General features: G+C 52.2%; 7 protein-coding genes across 7 annotated transcripts; 2 read left to right on the forward strand and 5 right to left on the reverse strand.

Moving 5' to 3' along the window:
• Positions 1 to 23: 23 nt before the first annotated feature.
• On the reverse strand, positions 24 to 1,889 carry PSV08DRAFT_389416 (uncharacterized protein; the record flags this gene model as incomplete). Its single annotated transcript, XM_014225855.2, has 3 exons — positions 24 to 912; positions 969 to 1,276; positions 1,329 to 1,889. The coding sequence occupies 3 exons, from the start codon at positions 1,887 to 1,889 to the stop codon at positions 276 to 278; spliced, it is 1,506 nt and encodes a 501-aa protein (XP_014081330.1). The 3' UTR covers positions 24 to 275.
• A 1,147-nt stretch (positions 1,890 to 3,036) lies between these two features.
• On the forward strand, positions 3,037 to 7,190 carry PSV08DRAFT_409332 (glycosyltransferase). The gene is made up of 5 exons (XM_014225856.2): positions 3,037 to 3,453; positions 3,504 to 4,827; positions 5,193 to 5,267; positions 5,633 to 5,842; positions 5,903 to 7,190. The coding sequence occupies exons 1-5, from the start codon at positions 3,050 to 3,052 to the stop codon at positions 6,971 to 6,973; spliced, it is 3,084 nt and encodes a 1,027-aa protein (XP_014081331.2). The 5' UTR covers positions 3,037 to 3,049; the 3' UTR covers positions 6,974 to 7,190.
• A 328-nt stretch (positions 7,191 to 7,518) lies between these two features.
• On the reverse strand, positions 7,519 to 8,856 carry PSV08DRAFT_178336 (uncharacterized protein; the record flags this gene model as incomplete). Its single annotated transcript, XM_014225859.1, has 3 exons — positions 7,519 to 8,408; positions 8,509 to 8,587; positions 8,653 to 8,856. 3 exons carry the CDS (start codon positions 8,854 to 8,856, stop codon positions 7,519 to 7,521), a joined length of 1,173 nt encoding a protein of 390 aa, XP_014081334.1.
• A 401-nt stretch (positions 8,857 to 9,257) lies between these two features.
• PSV08DRAFT_361699 (uncharacterized protein) lies at positions 9,258 to 11,258 on the reverse strand (the record flags this gene model as incomplete). Its single annotated transcript, XM_014225860.1, has 4 exons — positions 9,258 to 10,134; positions 10,185 to 10,257; positions 10,317 to 10,447; positions 10,496 to 11,258. 4 exons carry the CDS (start codon positions 11,256 to 11,258, stop codon positions 9,353 to 9,355), a joined length of 1,749 nt encoding a protein of 582 aa, XP_014081335.1. The 3' UTR covers positions 9,258 to 9,352.
• Positions 11,259 to 12,174: 916 nt separating this feature from the next.
• PSV08DRAFT_221997 (fungal-specific transcription factor domain-containing protein) lies at positions 12,175 to 15,193 on the reverse strand. Its single transcript, XM_014225861.1, has 2 exons — positions 14,726 to 15,193; positions 12,175 to 14,418 (listed from the first exon to the last, which is right to left on the reverse strand). The coding sequence occupies exons 1-2, from the start codon at positions 15,067 to 15,069 to the stop codon at positions 12,624 to 12,626; spliced, it is 2,139 nt and encodes a 712-aa protein (XP_014081336.1). The 5' UTR covers positions 15,070 to 15,193; the 3' UTR covers positions 12,175 to 12,623.
• Positions 15,194 to 15,744: 551 nt separating this feature from the next.
• Positions 15,745 to 17,178, forward strand: PSV08DRAFT_389431 (uncharacterized protein; the record flags this gene model as incomplete). Its single annotated transcript, XM_014225862.2, has 4 exons — positions 15,745 to 16,063; positions 16,091 to 16,584; positions 16,609 to 16,661; positions 16,810 to 17,178. 4 exons carry the CDS (start codon positions 15,745 to 15,747, stop codon positions 17,171 to 17,173), a joined length of 1,230 nt encoding a protein of 409 aa, XP_014081337.1. The 3' UTR covers positions 17,174 to 17,178.
• Positions 17,179 to 18,382: 1,204 nt separating this feature from the next.
• PSV08DRAFT_401373 (regulatory subunit of cyclin-dependent kinase) lies at positions 18,383 to 19,135 on the reverse strand (the record flags this gene model as incomplete). The annotated part of the gene is made up of 4 exons (XM_014225863.2): positions 18,383 to 18,659; positions 18,713 to 18,771; positions 18,820 to 18,964; positions 19,020 to 19,135. 4 exons carry the CDS (start codon positions 19,133 to 19,135, stop codon positions 18,626 to 18,628), a joined length of 354 nt encoding a protein of 117 aa, XP_014081338.1. The 3' UTR covers positions 18,383 to 18,625.
• Positions 19,136 to 19,260: the final 125 nt, after the last annotated feature.

The following is a 19,260-nucleotide window of genomic DNA, read 5'->3' on the forward strand; positions in this document are numbered from 1 at the left end:
ACTCTAAAGATAACTAAAGCTATCACGACCCCAACCTATATAGCAAATGGTCGAGTCATCTAACCAAGCAACTTTTTATTCCCTCCCCCAGTAAACGCCATACACATCCCATAAGGGCGTGAAAAATAGGACCTCTCTCATGCGATAATCATGTCACACATCGTTATCGTACGGGCAAAAACCTCCACACATTACTTACTCTCTCTCTCTCACCTCGAGATGATCAAAGCAAATACACAGAATGCATACGAGCGACGTAGAAGTCTACAAGACGCTTAGTCAAAAGACTTCTTCTGGCCCTGGAAGTCGCCAAAGCCACCGCGGTTGAATGAACCACCACGGCCGCCTCCGCGAGCACCGCCACGGCCTCCACGACCGCCAAAGCCGCCGCCACCACGGCCACCTCCACGACCACCACGGTCGCCGAAGCCTCCGCGGCCGCCACGACCACCGCCACGACCTCCTCCAAAGCCGCCGCGGCCACCGCCACCGTTGTCATCACGGGGAGCGGCGAAGTCGACGCGAAGGGGGCGGCCTGCAACGTCCTGGCCCTGAAGAGCCTCGAGGGCAGCGGTAGCCTCCTCTTGGCTGCCAAAGTCAACGTATCCGAAGCCCTTGAGCGCGCCACTGTCGCGGTCAGTGGGCAGAGAGACACGAGTGACGTTGCCGTACTCGGCAAAGACCTCCTGGATGGTCTCGTTGGTGCAGTCGAATGAAAGGTTGCCAATGAAGAGAGTGTTGCTGGGAGCGCTGCGCTTGTCACCAAACTTGTTGGCACGGGCATTGGCGTCAGGCTTTTGGCGGGGAGTGCTGAAGTCGACGTTCAATGGGCGACCGTCGAGCTCGTACTCGTGCATGTCCTTCTGTGCCTTGGCGGCATCAGCAGCTTTGGCAAACTCGACGTAGCCGAATCTAAGTTGGTTAGTATTTGATCGGACAGAAAGACATGCATTTGTTGTAGAACATACCCCTTGGCACGGCCAGTCTCGCGGTCGGTGATGACACGGCAGCCAACGATCTCACCGAAGCTCTCGAACTCGCGGCGGAGCCAGTCCTCGTCGATGTTCCAGCTCAGGTTGCCAACAAACAGGTTCTTGACACCATCTTCAGCAACGGGCTCATCAGTCTTTGTCTTCTTGATGACAGGCTCGGCAACCTCCTCAGCCTTGCGCTTCTTGGAGGGAGCCTCGGCCTCATCGCTTTCAGATTCGGAGGAATCAGAGTCGGAGTCGGCGTCGGAGTCAGAGGAGTCGTCAGAGTCGGAGGTAGAGGCAGCCTGTATTCGTTAGTGAAAGATGATCAAACCATGGAAAAAGGCAAAAACTAACCTCAGCCTTGGCAGCAGGCTTCTCGTCCTTGGACTCGCTGCTGTCTGAGTCGGACTCAGATTCAGAGTCGCTCTCAGAGTCGCTGGACTCAGCCTTGGCTTTAGCAGCACCGTTTGTTTTGACACCGTTGGCCTTAGCCTTGGGGGCGGGTTTCTCCTCCTCGCTGCTGTCGCTGTCACTGTCGCTATCCTCCTCGCTGCTGTCGGAAGAGTCAGAATCGGAATCGGCCTTAGCAGCGGCCTTGGGAGCAGCTTTGGCTTTGGCGGCGGTCTTCTTGGTGACCTCCTCCTCCTCGCTGCTGCTCTCCTCGGATTCTTCGCTCTCGCTCTCGCTCTCGCTCTCGCTCTCGCTCTCAGACGAAGAATCAGATTCAGGCTCGGGGGTAGGAGCCTTCTTCGACTTCTTCTTGTCCTTCACGTTGGAAGCAACTGACTTGGCAATGTCCTTGCTCTTCGACTTGGGAGTCGCAGCAGGCTTGGTAACGCGACCGGCCTTGATGCTTGAAAGCTCAGCCTTCTTGTCCTTCTTGGACGACTTGTCCGCGACCTTGGTCTTGCCCATTTTGATGGTAGTGTACTAGATCTACAATGTATCAGTATTGTGACGTGCGCGACGTAAAAATTAATGGTATTGCGGTGAAAAAAAAGAAAATAGAGGAGCCGACTGCAATAGTGTCGTCGCTCAGGCGCTGATGCCCAAAGGCCATCGTATGCGCTAGCCTGCATGATCTGATTGTCTCAAATTGCGAAAAGCCCACTGGTATCTCTCGAGACCGCACGAAGCGGATATCCCTCAAGCCCACGGAAAGCCCACAAGAGCCCACAGAAAACCGAGCTTCAAGGCAGCGTGTTCCCACAATGGCCGAGAAGCCGGAAGATTAACCCTCATAGTAGCGCAAAGCCCTCTGGTTGATCTTGCCGTGCTCTGACGAGCGACAGACGTGCCCTCTAGATGTGTGTCAAGGAAATGCCAAACGTTGCCCACTGACTTGTGATATGATCTGGTACTGGATGTTGCCCTCAGTAGCCCACTTGAAGTTCGCGAAAGCCCTCAAATGATGCTCGAACTGATAATGTTCGAGGTAAAAGTAAGGTGAAAGATTGGTGATAGACGGTGAGTGCTTGAGTGGGAGAGGCTGGCATTTAATACCTGGAGGCGCAGAAAAGATCAGCGCCGAACTTTTCAGCGGAGACGGTGGCCCGTGCTCTGCGCCGCGACGCGTTGTGTGGCTACACAAGACGGAAACCGCCCCACTGGCGAACTTGGCCGGCCACGGTCAAGGCAGTATTTGGCAGCAAAGCAGCGGCTCAGGGTCCAGCAAGGGACGCTGTTTTTGCCATGGATACGCGGACGTAGATATCAGAGAGTGGAGCTGTATATTGCGAGCACGGCTCTTTACTGTGTAGATGCACATGCATGAGTATGCGCATGCTCTAAGAGCAAAATTGCCAGTTTTGGCTATGCGCAGAGCACTTTGCTTCCACACATGTTGCTCATACAAACTCGATAGACTGTAATCCAATTGACAATTCAAATGTATTCAATAGACCAGGCACTCCCGGTTGTGCTCTTGCACACCTGCTTCGACGTTGGAGACTACGACCTGCACAGTTTGCCAGAGCTTACGCGGGTCTACGCTAGCACCACTACGGTAAGGCGTAGTCATTCTTCCACGAGTCCGAACCATGAAGCCATGCAACTCCTGTTCAAGCAGTGTCATCATGGCTTCACCAGCAGTCCATAAACCGCGGCGGCGGAGAAAGATCGAAGAAGGCTCTCTTGCTCAGGTCGCACACGGGACCCTCGACCACGACCAATCCACAAACTCAACGAAACCAGCCTTTCCCCTTGTCGCGTTCCTGTGGCCTGCAAAAGGCACTGTGTCGCAATGGATCACCATACCCCTCATACTCATGGCCGTCGGCTTGTTCCGCTGGGCCGTTGGTCTCTGGGGATATTCGGGCTATCAATCGCCGCCAATGCATGGAGACTTTGAAGCGCAGCGCCACTGGATGGAAATCACGCAGCACGTCCCAGTCTCACTGTGGTACTTTTTTGACTTGCAGTGGTGGGGACTAGACTATCCGCCTCTGACTGCATACCACAGTTGGCTTCTGGGGGCCATGTATGTTTGGTTCATTAGACATGCAACGCTTATACTGACGATTGTCATAGCGGCTCTGCCATCAACCCCAAATGGTTCGAATTCCACGAGTCGCGCGGCCTCGATGATCCGTCCCTCAAAATTTACATGCGAGCCACCGTCCTTGTGTCCGAATACCTCATCTACGTCCCCGCCCTCGTCATCTTCCTCCGCCGATTCTCCCGCCTCGAAGGTGTCAACATCTGGGAATCGTCAATTGCATTGGTAGCCATATTGATGCAGCCAGGAGCCATATTGATTGACCATGGACACTTCCAATACAACACCGTTATGCTCGGCTTCGCTGTTGCCACACTGTCAAGCGTGGTCGCTGGGAGGCCTCTCTGGGGTTGTGTCTTCTTTGTTGGTGCTCTTGGGTTTAAGCAGATGGCGCTATTCTATGCGCCTGCCATCTTTGCCTATCTCCTGGGCATCTGCGTTTTCCCGCAAATCAACATTGTACGATTCTTTGCCATTGCGCTGACTACTGTCGCTGCTTTTGCTATATTGTATCTGCCATTTCTTGCAGGTGTGGCACATGATGTTTACATTGGCTTCTACCATGGCCTCCAAACACAACCTCCGCTACTAAATGTGGAATGGTTCATGACACCGTGGAACAGAGAGGCTTGGTACTACCCTTATGTTCTCGAGGTGGGGCAGTCCATCCATCGCATCTTTCCCTTTTCCCGAGGGCTATTCGAGGACAAAGTCGCCAACATCTGGTGTACCATCCATACCTTTCACAAGCTGCATCGCTATCCGATCCAGTCACTACAACGGCTGGCACTCCTCGCGACGTCAGTTGCCATTCTGCCGCCATGTCTGATCATCTTCCTCAAGCCGAAGAAACAAATTCTTCCGCTCGCCTTCGCAGCGGTTTCATGGGGCTTCTTCCTCTGCTCATACCAGGTGCATGAGAAGAATGTTTTGTTGCCATTGTTGCCTATGACTCTACTTCTTGGCGGACATGAAGGTCTACTACCAAGTACCCGCGCATGGGTAGGACTCGCAAACATGCTCGGTGTGTGGACCATGTTTCCGCTATTGAAGAGAGACGAACTGCGGGTCCCGTACTTTGTCGTTTCACTTCTATGGGCATATCTTTTAGGTCTTCCTCCCGTTTCATTCTCTGCCTATTATGAAGGCAGCCGAAGCGGACTTGATATTTTTAGCAAAGTGTTGCACATCAACATCTACATTGCTATGGTCGGATGGCATATCGTAGAGGCATTCTTCCCTCCGCCAGCAGACAAACCGGATCTCTGGGTTGTCGCAAACGCAATTGTCGGAACGGGGGGGTTCGGCCTTTGCTACCTGTGGTGCCTGTGGCGGCTTGTGGTCAAGAGTGAATTGGTCGGAAAGGCTAAAAGCAAAACAAACTAGGAACAAGGAAAATGATTGTGGGAGGATTTCAGTATTTCTTTGAGATACCCCGGCTAGATATTCGGAGCGAAGATTCCAATTCTGTTGATACATGTTGTACAACAAAGAAACGATGCCGTCTAACATTCAACGCCACCCATATGCTCGTGTTGTCCATGTTTTCCCACCCATTCATTAACTCAGTCGCCACAAGAGTCCATTGGCGTTATATCTTGAAGCCATAACCAGCCATGCATCGTCTGTAATCGTCGATGACGTTTGCGCATTCCTTTTGCGCGTCATTCGAGGTGGAGAACAGCATGCATTCGTCGCGCTTCGCTTTCTGGTCGGTACAGACGCAGCAGGGCTTCACTTTCGGTTTTTCGGATGTCTTGAGGTCTGAGCCCATATTGGCGGCAGCGGGTGGTACTGTAATTCCTTGTGTCAGCTAATTGGCGTCGCTGCTATAGTTGCATCTTCTTGGAAGCATACCTGAGGACATGTTTTATGCGTGTATGTGTGGTGATGGTGGTGAATGGAAAGATGCTTAGCAATCGGAATTGCGCACCAAAAGTTCCCGCCGGGCATGGTGTCATCAATCGGCCTGGTCTTGGCGCGCATTCCCGCGGCGGCCACTCCACGAGGCAAACCCCCCTGCAAGATTTCAACGGGTCTAGGCAAATCAGCCCCCACTACGCCCGCCAAAACATTGCGCCCCACGACTCACACGACCTTGTCGCCCGTTGAATATTATTCACTCGCCCCCTGCTAGACTGCATTTTACCACGACTACAAGGGACATTCAAACACAATTATGGCTGGCGCAAAGGTCTTTTCTATCGAGGGCAAGGGTCTGAAACTCACCACAGCGGCGGACATTGAGCCGCACATTCAGGAGTTGAAGATCAACGACGATGTGGAAGAGGTCAAGTTTCTGGGAAACACTCTGGGTATCGAAGCCAGCGAGGCGCTGGCCAAGGTTCTGGAGACCAAGAAGAATCTGCAGGTATGGAAAACTTCCCTTTGTTGTCGCCAACTGAGGGGCACTGACTGACATGAACAACAGGTCGCAAACCTCGCCGACATCTTCACCTCCCGTCTTCTCTCTGAGATTCCACCTGCGCTGTCGCACCTCCTCACGTCCCTCCTCACGCTACCAAAGCTCCACACCGTTGATCTCTCCGACAATGCCTTTGGCCTCAACACTGTTGCCCCGCTCGTCGACTTTCTGTCGCAACATACCCCACTTCGCTACCTCTACCTGAACAACAACGGTCTCGGCCCAGCTGCTGGTGTGCTTGTCGCTGATGCGCTGACTGCACTTGCCGCAAAGAAGGAAGCCGCGCGCAAGGAAGGCAAAGATGTACCAGACCTGGAGCTCGTCATCTGCGGTCGCAATCGACTAGAAAACGGCAGCATGGCCGCATGGGCAAAGGCATACGCAGCAAACAGCGGCGTCAAGACGATCAAGATGACACAAAACGGTATCAGGCAGGAAGGCATCTCCCACCTCATCACCAACGGGCTCGCACACCTGACCAAGCTCGACACCCTCGACCTCCAAGACAACACCTTCACTGCCATGGGCGCAAAAGCCCTCAGCCAGGCCGTAGTAAACTGGACCGACCTCCGCGAACTCGGCGTAGGCGACTGCCTTCTCAGCAGCCGCGGCGGCATCGCCCTCGCCGCCGCTCTGGAAAAGGGCAAAAACAAAAAAGTCGAAGTCCTGCGCCTCCAGTTCAACGAAATCAACGCAAAGGGTCTCGCAGGCCTCGCCTCCGCTTCCTCCACCGCCCTCCCCCTCCTCCGCCGCATCGAAATCAACGGCAACAAGTTTGACGAGGAAGACCCCAGCCTCGATAAGCTGCGCGAGGTCCTGGATGCTCGCAAGGAAGAGTCTGGCGAGAAGGCCGACGATGACGAGTACTGGGGTCTGGATGAGCTGGATGAGCTCGAGAGCGATGATGAGGAGGACGAGGACGAGAGCGACGAGGAGGAGAAGAGGGGAGAGGCGCAGGACCGTGCGGCGAAACAGATCGCTGATGACAAGAGGGCTGAGGAGAGTAATGTGGCTCAGGACAAGGATGCAAAGGTTGATGATCTGGCTGACTTGATGAGCAAGACGGAGATCAAGTAGTTTCTTGCTTCCTGATCTTTGTGTTTTCTTGTTTGGTCAATTGGGGTCGGGGTGGTGGTTGTGGGAGACCGTTTTGCATTCAGCGGTTCTGGGACTTTTTGTCATTAATTCCTTTTCTTCCCTTTTCTTTTGCCCGTTGATACTCAATGGGTTATGTAGCATTTTCGATACCATAGACAATGCTCCAGCATCATCACTTGTATGATGCCTTTTGTTATCTTGCGTTTGTCGTCTACCTACCAACTTGATTGCTACAGGCAGTGAATTGAGTTGGCCAATGTTACCAAAGACAGCAGCCTAAGAAAAAAAAAACAGAAGAAGAAAGAATTTGGTTTCAAGAAAGTACCGTTCATTAGCAAGATACTAGGCCGATTCATCTAAACATACATTCTCGTATTGTCCTTGTTGTTTAGCACATCTGGCTTCAACGTTCTCTGCACGCCTCACGAATTAATCTTCCTCCTCAAATATATGCTCGGAAACACCCCCATGATGATCTTCTCAAAAGCATGACAACGAACAAAGCTGCGTTGTTCGAAGTGATCTCACTGAGCCTCGTTCTCTGTTTTTAGCACATCGCCCAAGTCTCCCTCGACCTTCTTGGGCTCCTTGCCGACATTAATGTCTTCCTTGCGTGATTCAGTATCCGTTTCCGAGGGGTAAGGCGAGTTGGAAGTGTCACTGAGAGTTTTCTGCTGACGGGCAACAACAGACTGTGCTGTAGCGGCCAGTCCGCCCTTCTCAGTATGCCCATGAGCACGCATCTCGCACGAGTGAAGCTTGTTGGCTTCGGCTGCCATGACGGTGCCGTCTTGAATCTTCAGTCGGATTGGGAGCTCTACTTGGCGAAGGTTCTCTTCTTTGCTGTGGTAGGGTTGCTCTTTGGAGGATAGGGTATTCTTACTGTCAGCGCAAGGGCACGCATCGTTAGCATTCGACTCGCGCCTTGCAGTAGTTGATTGAGCAGTAGCAGCAATACCTCCCTTGGCGGTATCACCGTGAGCGCGAGATTCAAGGGATTGGAGATGGCTGGCCTCTGCTTTGGTCACAGTGCCCTCCTCTATCTTATCCTTGACGGCGTCCGCTGCCTGCAGAAGGTTTTCTTCCTTTTCATACTGAGATTGCTGTTCAGATGATGTAAAGCTTCCTTTGTTTCCTTGGGGCTGTTCACTGTCCGAGGGCTGTAAGGCCTCAGGGCCGCCACTTGGTGATAGCTGACGCTCACGTCTCGCGACAACAGACTGAGCGGCAGCAGTGATACCGCCCTTCTCGGTGTGTCCATGTGCACGAGCCTCGAGCGAATGGAGTCGATTAGCCTCAGCCTTTGTCACTGTGCCTTGGGCAATCTTGGGCTCGATCCTGGCGATTTCCTCCTGGAGCTCGTCTTCAACTTCTGGATGGAGAACGTTTGTGTTGCCAAGAGCCTTCTGCATTTCTGTGGCAGTGTCAGCGTGTGATCTAGACTTTTGATGCCTAATGAAGTCTTGTTCATGGACAAAAGATGTTTGGGGGGTGTGACAGGTGTCTACACTTACTGCTAACAATACTCTGTGTGGTGCGAAGGACCTCTGTAGTGACCTCCTCAGGGCTGTCATCCACGGCGCCATGCAGGTCCTTGGCGGCCGTCAACAGCGAGCGGCGATGAGTTTGAGTGTGACTAGATTCCTGATGGTGCACACCTTGTTAGCAATAGCTAGATATTCGACGGCGAAGATAATGCGCACCGCTCTCTCATCACGTGTAGTGAAGTTGTCAGACAGAAGACGAGCGTCATCAGCCGTGATACTACTTGGATCAGTCTTCAATTTGTCCAATATGGCCTCCAGTTGGTCCTGAAATTGGCTTGGCTGGCTGGTAGCAAGACTGCTCATATCGGAAGACATCTTCTCACTGAGAATTTCACTGATAGTGAGCAATGAGGATTCGAGGTAGTTGTAGGTGGTTCTTGAAGTGGAGGATGTAAGGTGAATGGAAGAGTTCGGGGAAGAAGTGGTGTTTTGGAATGAAGTGCGGTGTCTCGAGGTTTATATTTGGGGCCGATGACGTTGCTGGACGACAGGTGAAGGGAAGTGCAGGTGCCAAATGTACCTGCCTTTGATACAGCATTGATTTGATAGCATGCCACTCCGAGGAAACAACGCAAAGGAGATTCCTCGAGGATACATAATTGTATGCGGATGAGGCAAGCACAGTTGAGTGCATCGTGAAAGAAATAGGGGCTAGAAAGATCGAAGTGTAGTAAGTAGTAGTAGAGACCGAAAATGTCAATCGAGGCCTTAAACTATTATGTATCGCCAAATATACAATAGTGATTCCTAAAAATAGAACATGCACTTTTCTCAGTCTGTTTACCAAAAGTCAGCGAAGCATAGACACTGCTCATGGCGCCACATTCGAGAGCCGGCCATCGGCCAATCCCAGCCTCTCATCCATCACCTCCAAAAAGTCCCTTTCCCTGCCAAACTCTCCAATACTGGCAAGTTTTTCGAGTGTCTTCTCAGAACTCTCGCATTCATTGTACCACTTCCTTTCAAAATTGTAATCGCCATTCGATTCATCTGGGAGAATTACCCACTCAGGCAGCGCGCACTTTTCCTTCTCGCCATCCATGTACCACCAGAACCTCATCTTGCCTTGCTCTTTCCAAGCCTCCCTGTTCCATGACTTTGCCAGCGGTGAGTGCGACTCCCAGCCCCTTATTAGACTACGAAAGTAGGTGATGGGGTGAATGTACTCGTTCGTATCACCCAAGTCTCTTAATTTGGTCCATGTGTGCACTTTTGACTTTTCGTCATATTCTTCGCCGCTTTCATGACCAGGCATGCGTACATGCATGCCATTCAGGTAATACATTGTGGTGTACGAGTCAACGAGGGGGCCAGTGCCCCAGCTGAAGTCGAACTTCTCATGTGCATGTGGTGAGGAAGCACGCGGAAGTTTTAGCTCCTTGCCACGAGAGGTCAGGAATGGAATGGAAGGCAGTTTTGGGACGCTGTCCCACATCTTTTGCAGTGTGTTTGGGTGGTAATAAGTGCAGGCGTAGCGAATGCGGAATAGCCAACGCTTGTACTGGTTGAGATGCATTGAGAAGGCGTGTCGGTCTATAGTCAAGTGAGGAGAGATGACTTGAAGCATCCAGCACAGAGTCGCTGTTGATATGTCTAAGCATAGTTAGCATTTTCATTAGCTCAGTTCCAAATTGGGAACGAACTTTCTGAGTCCCCCTTCATCTCCCCAAGAGCGTCCTGTGAGCCGCCACCACAATTGATGTGTACACCAGGGAACTAAACAGATCGCTGTTAGCTTATTCGTTATCTCAAATACGCTGTGTTAGACTACGCACCCAGACCTGCTTGAGTTCAGGTGTAGGCCGGTTTGGATCGTCGACGAGATCCTTTGGAATATACCAAAGAGTCGGACGGAAAGCTTTGCGTCGTTCATCTAGCGCCAGTGCTTGAAATGCATGTTCAATATCTAGTGAGTGCTTAGCAGCAATCTCATGTTTCTAGTTGTGCGACTTACTCTCTGTCAGCTTGACATTATGGAAACCGTATTGCGTTCTCTGAGAGGCTAGATTGAAGCCCATCATATCCGGTATACCCAAAGATCCAACAGTGTCCCAAACACCGACGACTTTCACCTTTCTGCTGTCTTCACTGACGGCGAGTTCTCCATGCGGTCGAATTTCCCACACCTCTGCCAGTAGCTTGAGATCGTTCAGGCCAATTGCCTTAACATCCACACCCTGTTTCTTCATCTCTTCTCCCTTCTTGCTCAGTTTACCTTCAGTGAACCACCTCCATGCTTGTGTTTCACGAAAGTCAACCCCTTCATCATTTGTCTGATACAGGCTGTATAGTGTCGCGAAGAACTGCATGCTAATCGGTGCTATGACCCCAATGTCGGAAACGAGTCCTGCAACTGCACGCGCAGTGTAGGCGCCTCTTGAGAAGCCAAAGCAGAAGATCTCATCACCCGGCTCATAGTTTTGCACGATGAAGTTGTATGCTTCGATGACGTTCTCTGCTAACCCAGCTCCCGTACCACCTTGTCGGTTCCTTTCAGAAGAGCTGAGGTTTCCTGTTCCCACTCCAGAATCATAGTAGACAATCTGGTGAAACTTTTTTGAGGGGTTGTTCCGATCTGAGCCAACACGGGCAATCAAGCGGCATAATTTAGTGACGTTGGATGGGACGTTTGTTTCGATAGTGACGCTCGACTGCCAAGTCCCGTCGCAGCATATGACTAGGCGTCGTCCCCAGGCCTTGCTGTCGTCGTCGGTCATGGTAGATTGGGTCAAAGGCAGGGAATAAGATGCAATGATACTTGAGTGGAGGTGCTATGCCCGGGGACAGCAAAGTTTATTGCTGTATTTGTATGACGATTCCAAAATCGTACCAAGGCTGTAGTGGATGCAAACGTAGCAAAAGAAGGATTCGACTGTAACATTCAGGGGCAACCCCAGATAGCGGAAAAAAGAGAGAAAGGTAATAAGGCAACCAGACTGCGTGATCCTTCCTTTCAGCTGTCTATCCGCTAGAAAGCTCACACCGCGATAGATCGACGGAAAGCTGAGGGTTAGCCCCCAAATGGCCCAAGACAACGCCCCATCCCGTATGTTACGGCTGAGAGCTAGTACGGCGGGCTGCCAAGCAACATGTTTCCACCAGCTGCATAAGGCGATGCCGCTGCCTGCATTCTTGTGTTTCTCACTTTCTTCAACTGAGAGGTTGGATAAAGGGGTCGCTCAGATTTCTCTGGCTCCAAGCGAAAGGTGGAGGTGGGGCATTTCTTTTTCTGGCTTTTGACATGACAAATTGTGACGAGTTGTGAGGGGTTGAAGGTGTGCCGCTCGACTGTGCCAATGGTGACTGTTTGTTTGTTGGTTACAACATGACACTTGCTTCTCAGATGGAGTATGCCTATGTGCATGAACAGGTCATCTGCTCCTTTCCATGAACGGTAAATGGCTGAGGGAGAATAGGTGTGCTTATTCCCGACGTGGCGTGGGCAGTGCTTTTGTTCAGAGCAAGAGGAGGCGGCACGCGGGCCCACCCGACTCCCGTAGCCTGCGTTAACGACGGACCACGGGCATGTCGCAGCTGACCCTGTCTCTCTGAATAGCTTCAATGTTATGCACACAGCCACTGCTCAACCCAGTTCACTATAATATCACCGCATTATGTCAGCGTCATTACACCACATGCAATTCTCCAAATTGTTCGTGCTTATTTTCTTTTGTAGCGACACTACTACAACTCACTACGGGGCTGAAACTGCTTGTGCTGCTCTCAAAAGAGACAGAATACCGATGCTTCATTCTCTAAAGCCACTGGATGTACCAAAGGCGCGCGACCTGCGCTAACATGAAACATGAGATCATAACTATTTTTGCACAAAACAAAAGCAAGCTGATGGAGCCGACCACACATGTGTCGGACGTTGTGTGTCGCGATATGGCGCCATTTTCGCGCAATATGCGAAAGCCCTTGTGGTATATCTGCGCGCACCACCAGTACATAACGCCTGCCATCCAACAGTAAAGATGTCGCTGAATCGCTAAAAATCGTAACCAACAAATCTAGTATATGCCACCCAATAACCAAAACCATTCCAATATCGTAACCACCAAATCCTATCAAGAGCCTGCTCATTGAGAGCGAGGCGAGTTGCCAGCCGTATGCGGACGACTACCATACTGCGAGCCATCGTGGAACCCGTCAAAGCTTTCACCAGATGACATTCTTCGAAGGTCATCACCGTCGGCCATATCGATGTCTTCCTGCTCATACCTTCCCGACCCATTGGAACTCTGTGGCGGCCCCATGTTTGAGAAGGATGAGTATTGTCGCGGAGGTGCTGCAGGGGGCACACCAGCGTTGCTAATCTGCTCGGCCAGACTTGGTTTTTCTGCTAGGTTGCTGAGCATGGCGCGGCTAGCGTCCAGCATGGAGACTGCGTAATCGAGAAAGTCGGCGCGCTTGGAAGAGACGGACAGGGTCCAGCGGTATTCGCACAACCTCAGCTTGTAGAACTCGGCCTCTTCTTTGGCGGGTGCTGTAGCCCACAACAGCGATCCAAAAGTTCCGATGAGGGTAAAGTTGACCTTGGAAGCAAAGTACCAGAAGGCCTGCAGATGTTCTGGCTTAAGGCGGTTGACAAAGTCCATGGCAGAAATCAATCGCGTCTTGGCAGCACTGCGGCACATGAAAAGACCGTAAGAGTCTGGGTTGGTCGAGTCAAGAGACTGCACAATGCGTCGATGCAAAGTGATTTCTGTCGCAAAGTATGCGAGGTGCAGATAGCCGGTCGACGTGAGCTTGCCCTTGTCCGGTGTGTTCATCTTAACTTCAGCAGGCAACTTCTCGTGCCACTGGCGGAGCTTTATTTGTACAGGCTTGGCGCGTGCCAGAATGAGTTCAGTGGACTTTTTGCCTGCATTTGCGAAATCTTGAATGGCAGTTTGGGTGTAAAATGTGTCCATGACTTCTGCCATGATTTGGGTAAGTCCGATCATCTGGGCAAACAGTATTCGTCCTCGCTGGCTATCTGCTTTTTCGTCCTCAGTCTCTTCTTGCCGTGTTTCGTATCCGTCTCCTTCTTCAATAAAGTCTTCTTCAGTGATGGGCTTGACTGCCCAGTTAGCATTGAAGATGTGTGAGGGGCGACCGTGGATCAATGAGCTCCATTTATCCTGCATATACAATGCACATGCGATGCGCTTCCTCAATCCACGCTCCCAGAGAGGGACCGACCATGAGGAGCAGTCAAGATGGAGGCCTAATTCTTGACCAACGGCGACCAGTTGCGTAGTCAGACTCCATGAATCTGCTTCTGGACGCTGAAGCAACAACAAACCTGCCTGCACAGTTGACAGTTTAGGCCGCTCCATTGACAATGTCAATGCCTTCATTGCAACCGCTTCCAGCCGAGCGGCATCGGGTTTGGAATAGCTTGCGAGCTTGGGATTAAAGGACCACCAGTTTAGGGCCAGAATGTACATTCCAGCTAGAAGGGCGGGTGAGAAGCCCCGATCGCCACTGCGATAGCGCTCGACGAAAAGGTGCTTTTGGATAATGGGGTAGTTTGGATGTACTACTTGAAAGTACAGGTCTAGCAAGGCAGGGCCATGTGGGTGCACAAGCTGCTCGACCTGAGTCAGTGCCTCGGACTCGCCGGCAAAATCTTGCGTGTTCTCGTCAGGTAGCATGATGAAGCATTCATGATCGTTTACTCGTCGAAGGGTGCCGAGATCAAAAGTAGATTCGTTATGGGTATCGAATTGGGAGAGGCCAATGAGTAGAGAGTCGAAAGGGGAACTCAGACCAATGTATCTGCTGTGCTGGCGCCGTTGCAGGCCCAGCGTCTCTCCAAGCTGAGGTAGGTGCAGACTTTGCACGTGGGACAACTGTGGTTGTGGTGGTGATTGTGGTTGTAATGGGGGGCTTGGCGCCGTTGCTGTGATGGTGGGGGTCGACAGTGCCAATGGAGGAGGTTCCGAGTCGACGGATCTAGCAGACGGTATCAGTCATGCCATCTAGCTGGGGGTAAAGCACAAGCCGAAAACGAATATTCAAAAAGGCAATGGATACAAAAGCACACGAGGGGGTGGGGAGGAAAAGGCAGGTAGAGGGCATGGCACGTGAGCACGTGACAGTTTGGCGTGGTATATGTCCGTAGTGGTTGCTCCTTGGCCAAGCAAGCCATCGGACATTTTGTCGAACGCGGGGCAGTGGAGGAGCCTAGACATACCTCTTCTTTGTGTTGCTGGGCGAATCCTTTTTCTCGCCGTCGACGACTTTTCTCTTGCGGGGCAGAGGACTTTGGACAAAGGTACAGTCCTGCTTGTGGAACTCGCACAGGACACACAGGGCGGCGCCCTCGTGTATCACACAGCGACTCTTCCTCCGTCTGCAGGCGTCACAGGGGCGTTCTCTCCGCGAGCGGATGTTGGAGACGGGGCCGTTGGACGAGGTTGGCTTGGTCAGGTTCTCCTTGGTCGAGGGCGACTTGTGTACTGTGCGAGGGCGAGCTGGTGCTATGGAGACGACTGGGCGTGGGCCCATGGCAGGCTGCTGCATTGCTACGGCCGTCATGGCTGGGCAGCGGGCGTGGAAGGGGGCGATAAGGCTATGAGAGGCTATGGGCCGTTGGCCAGACTGCGGATCAGGATGCAAGTATCTTGCTATCGGAGCAGGGTATGTGGCAGGTCTTATCGCGTGGGAGATGGCGAGGTCACTTTGGATACTGGGCTATGCCAAGAAGAGCAAATATATTTGGGCAATGCAGCGGAGGGCGGGAGAGGGACAGGAGAGCGGCTGCTCAAGGGCCCAGATTGCCGGTGACGGCTGTGAGGAGAATGAGGTGGCTGATGGTTCGCGCCGTCATTGAACGTGTGGCCAACTACTACAGTGTAGAAGATGGAGCGACGTCGGCGGGGCGGGAGCGGCGTGGGAAGCCTGGGCTGGTGCCGGGGCGGAGAGCTAGGAGGTGGAGCGGGGAGAGGGGGGGTGCATGGTCGGGGAGGGTAGACGATGGGTGAATGGGTGTTTGTGTGTTTGCAAGTGTGTATGTATGTATGTATGTATGTATATGTTTTTGCCTTGGAGAGAGCGCCGGCACTGTCTTTTGTGCCAGACATGTGCTCGGGATGGGTTTGGACATGGACCGCGCACGGATGGGCAGGGCAGTAGGCCGGATGGGGCATAGCGCCGTCCCTGCTTTGTGCTATCTTACGTACAGCCGAGAGATAAGGAAGGCACGACGGGCCAATGGCCGGCGCACGACCGCTCCCCCACCTGCGTCGTTTGATCTTTCCATTACTCCAGCCCAGCAGCTTATCTGCTGCGCTGCACTACTCACGCCCCAGCTGGCCTGTCTGGGCCAGTTGCTCTTATGTACTCGTTACCAGACTCCATCCGTGGGGCCATTGGCATATGCACGTCACCCACGACTCGACGCACCCAACTGCCCATCACCGCGCCCGCCTGCCCACGACATCATTGCCCGTTGCTCTGCCTGTCCCTTTGCAACCGACCGTTCTGCCCCGATCCCGCCTCGCCACCTGCACATCTCAGGCGCTGCATCCGTGTACGTAACGGCTGGCTGCCTCCCAAGGGCCTGCTTACGTATACCGCACCCCGTTGCAGCAGCAGCAGCAGCAGCAGCAATTCCATGTCACTCTCCCGCGCGCTGACTATGCCAGGATTCCCCTCCGACCTGCCAATCACCCTTCTGCATGGCTTGTGCTTGCACTTGTGCCAGCGTACTCTAGGCGCCCTCCGCACGTGTCGCGCGACCGTCTTCTCCACAGTGCCCTAGAAATACTTACATGCGAGTGGGTCCCTTGGTTGCCATGTCTGCTCCGCTCCAACCCTGCCCACGATACCCTCACCGCTCGCCCTTCAGGCAAAACGTCTTGCCCTCCGACCACCGGCAATGCGCAGCCTCCGGAATGCTCCGCCAATCCCATCTCCCGTCCCTCTCTTTTCCCGGTGATGTCATACCCGCCTCGTCTGCTCCTCTGGAGCCCCATTCGAGCCCATGTCGCTCCCGAGCCGCGGTCAATTGCCCTCGCCTGCTGGGGTCGGACGGTCGAGATCTACGCTTGTGTACGTAAAAGCTCCAGCCTTTAGCCTTGCGCTGCCAGCGACCTCAGACTTGGGTCATGTTCGTTGCAAACCGACAGGTGGGTCTCCCAGCTGCACTCTCTGCGTTGCCCTATCTGGCCTCGCTAAAGGCCGTGTTCCAATTTCTCAACAACGGAACCTTGCCCTTAGTCGTTATCACCCTCCAAAGGCCCGTAACCACCCTTGACCTCTGCTCCGCCCGCTCAGACTCCGCGCTCCCTCACTGGTCCACCCCAAAGGATGTCTACTTCCGCCCAACCGCGTCAATTTTCCGACACATCAGCGTTCCATGGTTACGATTACGAGATCTTTGATCGCAGATCTGCATGTGACAGCATACTACGCGAGCGAACTATGCTTAGCCCAATGGCATCGTTTGGCAAGTCGGGCCGCTATTCTCCGGATCCAATCCTCCATGTTACCTGCTCTGCGCCCGTCTTCTTATGCGTCTATTGTCGCAGCTGCCGTCTATCAAGCATCAACCAGCCATGTTTACTTGTACTTACTTACATCAGCAACCTACACCGACAAGCCGCCTCTTCACGCCATGTTGTACCATCCGGCGGTGTGAGACTACATACTTGTGATAGCAATACAGCTACTGCATAGCCACTGAACATTTCTCATTGTCTCGCTGACGACACCTTCTGAAACACGGGAACTGTAGCGCGCGCACTGCATTTATTGAGATGTGGCTATAAGGTTGTTTTGACAAGGCGCATCGCCAATCCTTAAAATCTGGGATATCCTTTGCGTCTCATCCCTCCCTCTTGTCAGATTGATTTTCAGAGCTGGGATCTGGGGTCTGGGGGACTTGTTTTTCGCCCGTTTAAGCTTTAAAGTTTACAAGATTTGCCGCGGCATTTGGGGACCCCACGCCAATGCTGACATGGCAATATACTACTTACCAATATCGATGAAAATCAATCAATCTTCTTACAACACCTACTAGCATTAGCACCATACAATTTTACAAGAGCCACAGTGTCTTAGCTGCTCCCAGCGGCTTTCATGTCGATTTTCCTTCTCGAACTTTTTTTGGGGTTATTTCCACTACAATATAAACACATAAGTTGACTTTGTGGTAAGCAAAGCAAAAATCGGGCACAGAAATGCTCATTTTATACATTACTCTATGATCTTGTGAGAGAAACATCCGAATATCTATGTGTAATGGTGGGCATGGCTCTGCTTTGTTAATGAAGCAAAGTTCTTTTTTCCCCTCCATTCAAAACCATCTTCTTTTTTTTCCATCATCTCTGATAAAAGGTACATCTTTTCTTTTTCAAACATCCACTATACTACTTCTAAATGTTCGAGGGATTTTGATAACGAAAATGAAATTTCAACGTTGGGCGAAAGCACACGTGAGTATGATTACCATTACTAGGCCAATCAGCAACAAAAGCTCAAAGCTCTGTGACTGGCCATGAGTCTTCACCGTCACACCTGAGGTACTAATTTTTTTCTACTCTAACTACACTTTTTTGAGAGGGGCACAACGTGTGAAATACTCATCATGTTCGTGGCTTTCATCATCATGATTGGTCTGTGTGGCCCATCTTCCCTCAGAAACACCAGTCTCAAAGCCAAACTTCTTGACATCGCTAGCGGACAAGGGAATGCAGTGCAAAATGGGATCAGTTGTTGATTTTCTTACTACAACAGTCACTACCCGTGCACTAATTTCACGGAATCTGCTGATTGCTCATGCCCTCGGCGAAGCTCCTGTGATAATCATATGTACAAAGTCTGGGCACTCGTTCACCCCCCCAACCCCCCCTCGCATAATGGAATCCCAAAATACACGCCTCGTATGAAGGCCATGTAGCGCATCATGTGTTTTGCCATGATCATATCGTCGTTATATCTAGCGTCTCTCGCTCTAAATCGACAAACAAGCAGGAAGGTATCCCAAGGAAAAAAAAGGCTATGCCGAGTGCCGTCATAGTCTGCGCAAAGTGTTGCGCGTGTCGTGTTTGACGTGAAGAAAGCCGGAAGCCGCGCAGAGGCATCCTCTTCTTCAGTGCATGGGCGGCTGGTAGTTGATAGGTCGCCTGTATTCAGTCAGTCTGAGCTCTGCCGTATACACACAAAGAACAAAACGTACTTGAAGAGCAAAATATGCGGCTCTGGCTCATGTACCTCATAGTGTTCCCATCCCAAACTCTGTCTTCATGTCAGCAAGAGGTATGCATATTCAGTCGGTGCCCGTACCTGAGTGATTCCCAGTGCCCTCCATTCCTCTTCCCATAGCAGCTTCAGTGTGCCTCGTGCGCCATCAAAGTAGTCCTTGGGAATCGCCTTCAGCATCTGCTTAGGCAGTTGCACATGGCGATATTCGTAAACGTCGTCCGAGTACCTATCGCCAGCGTCAGTACAGCCCGCGCTGACCGCTCCTTGAACAAACAACCGACCTTGCCGAGTAGTGGATCGCGTCAACGAACTCATCCAGCTTCTCTTTCTCGTGCTCAGAAAGCGGGCGCGGTTTCTTGTTCCGGCGCGTGAAGTCGATATCCAAATCGCCCGACATGTTTGCAGCTGGGTGACGCGAATAGAGGCGTTCGTGTGCTCGTGCGGTGGGGTGTTCGCGGCGGAGGGAAGCGAGTGGGGCAGACGGCGGCGCGGTTTTGGTACGCAGCTGCGATTACGTATGCG

Source organism: Bipolaris maydis (assembly GCF_028858645.1).
Source record: "Bipolaris maydis strain C4 unplaced genomic scaffold PSV08scaffold_6, whole genome shotgun sequence".
NCBI lineage: Eukaryota > Fungi > Ascomycota > Dothideomycetes > Pleosporales > Pleosporaceae > Bipolaris > Bipolaris maydis.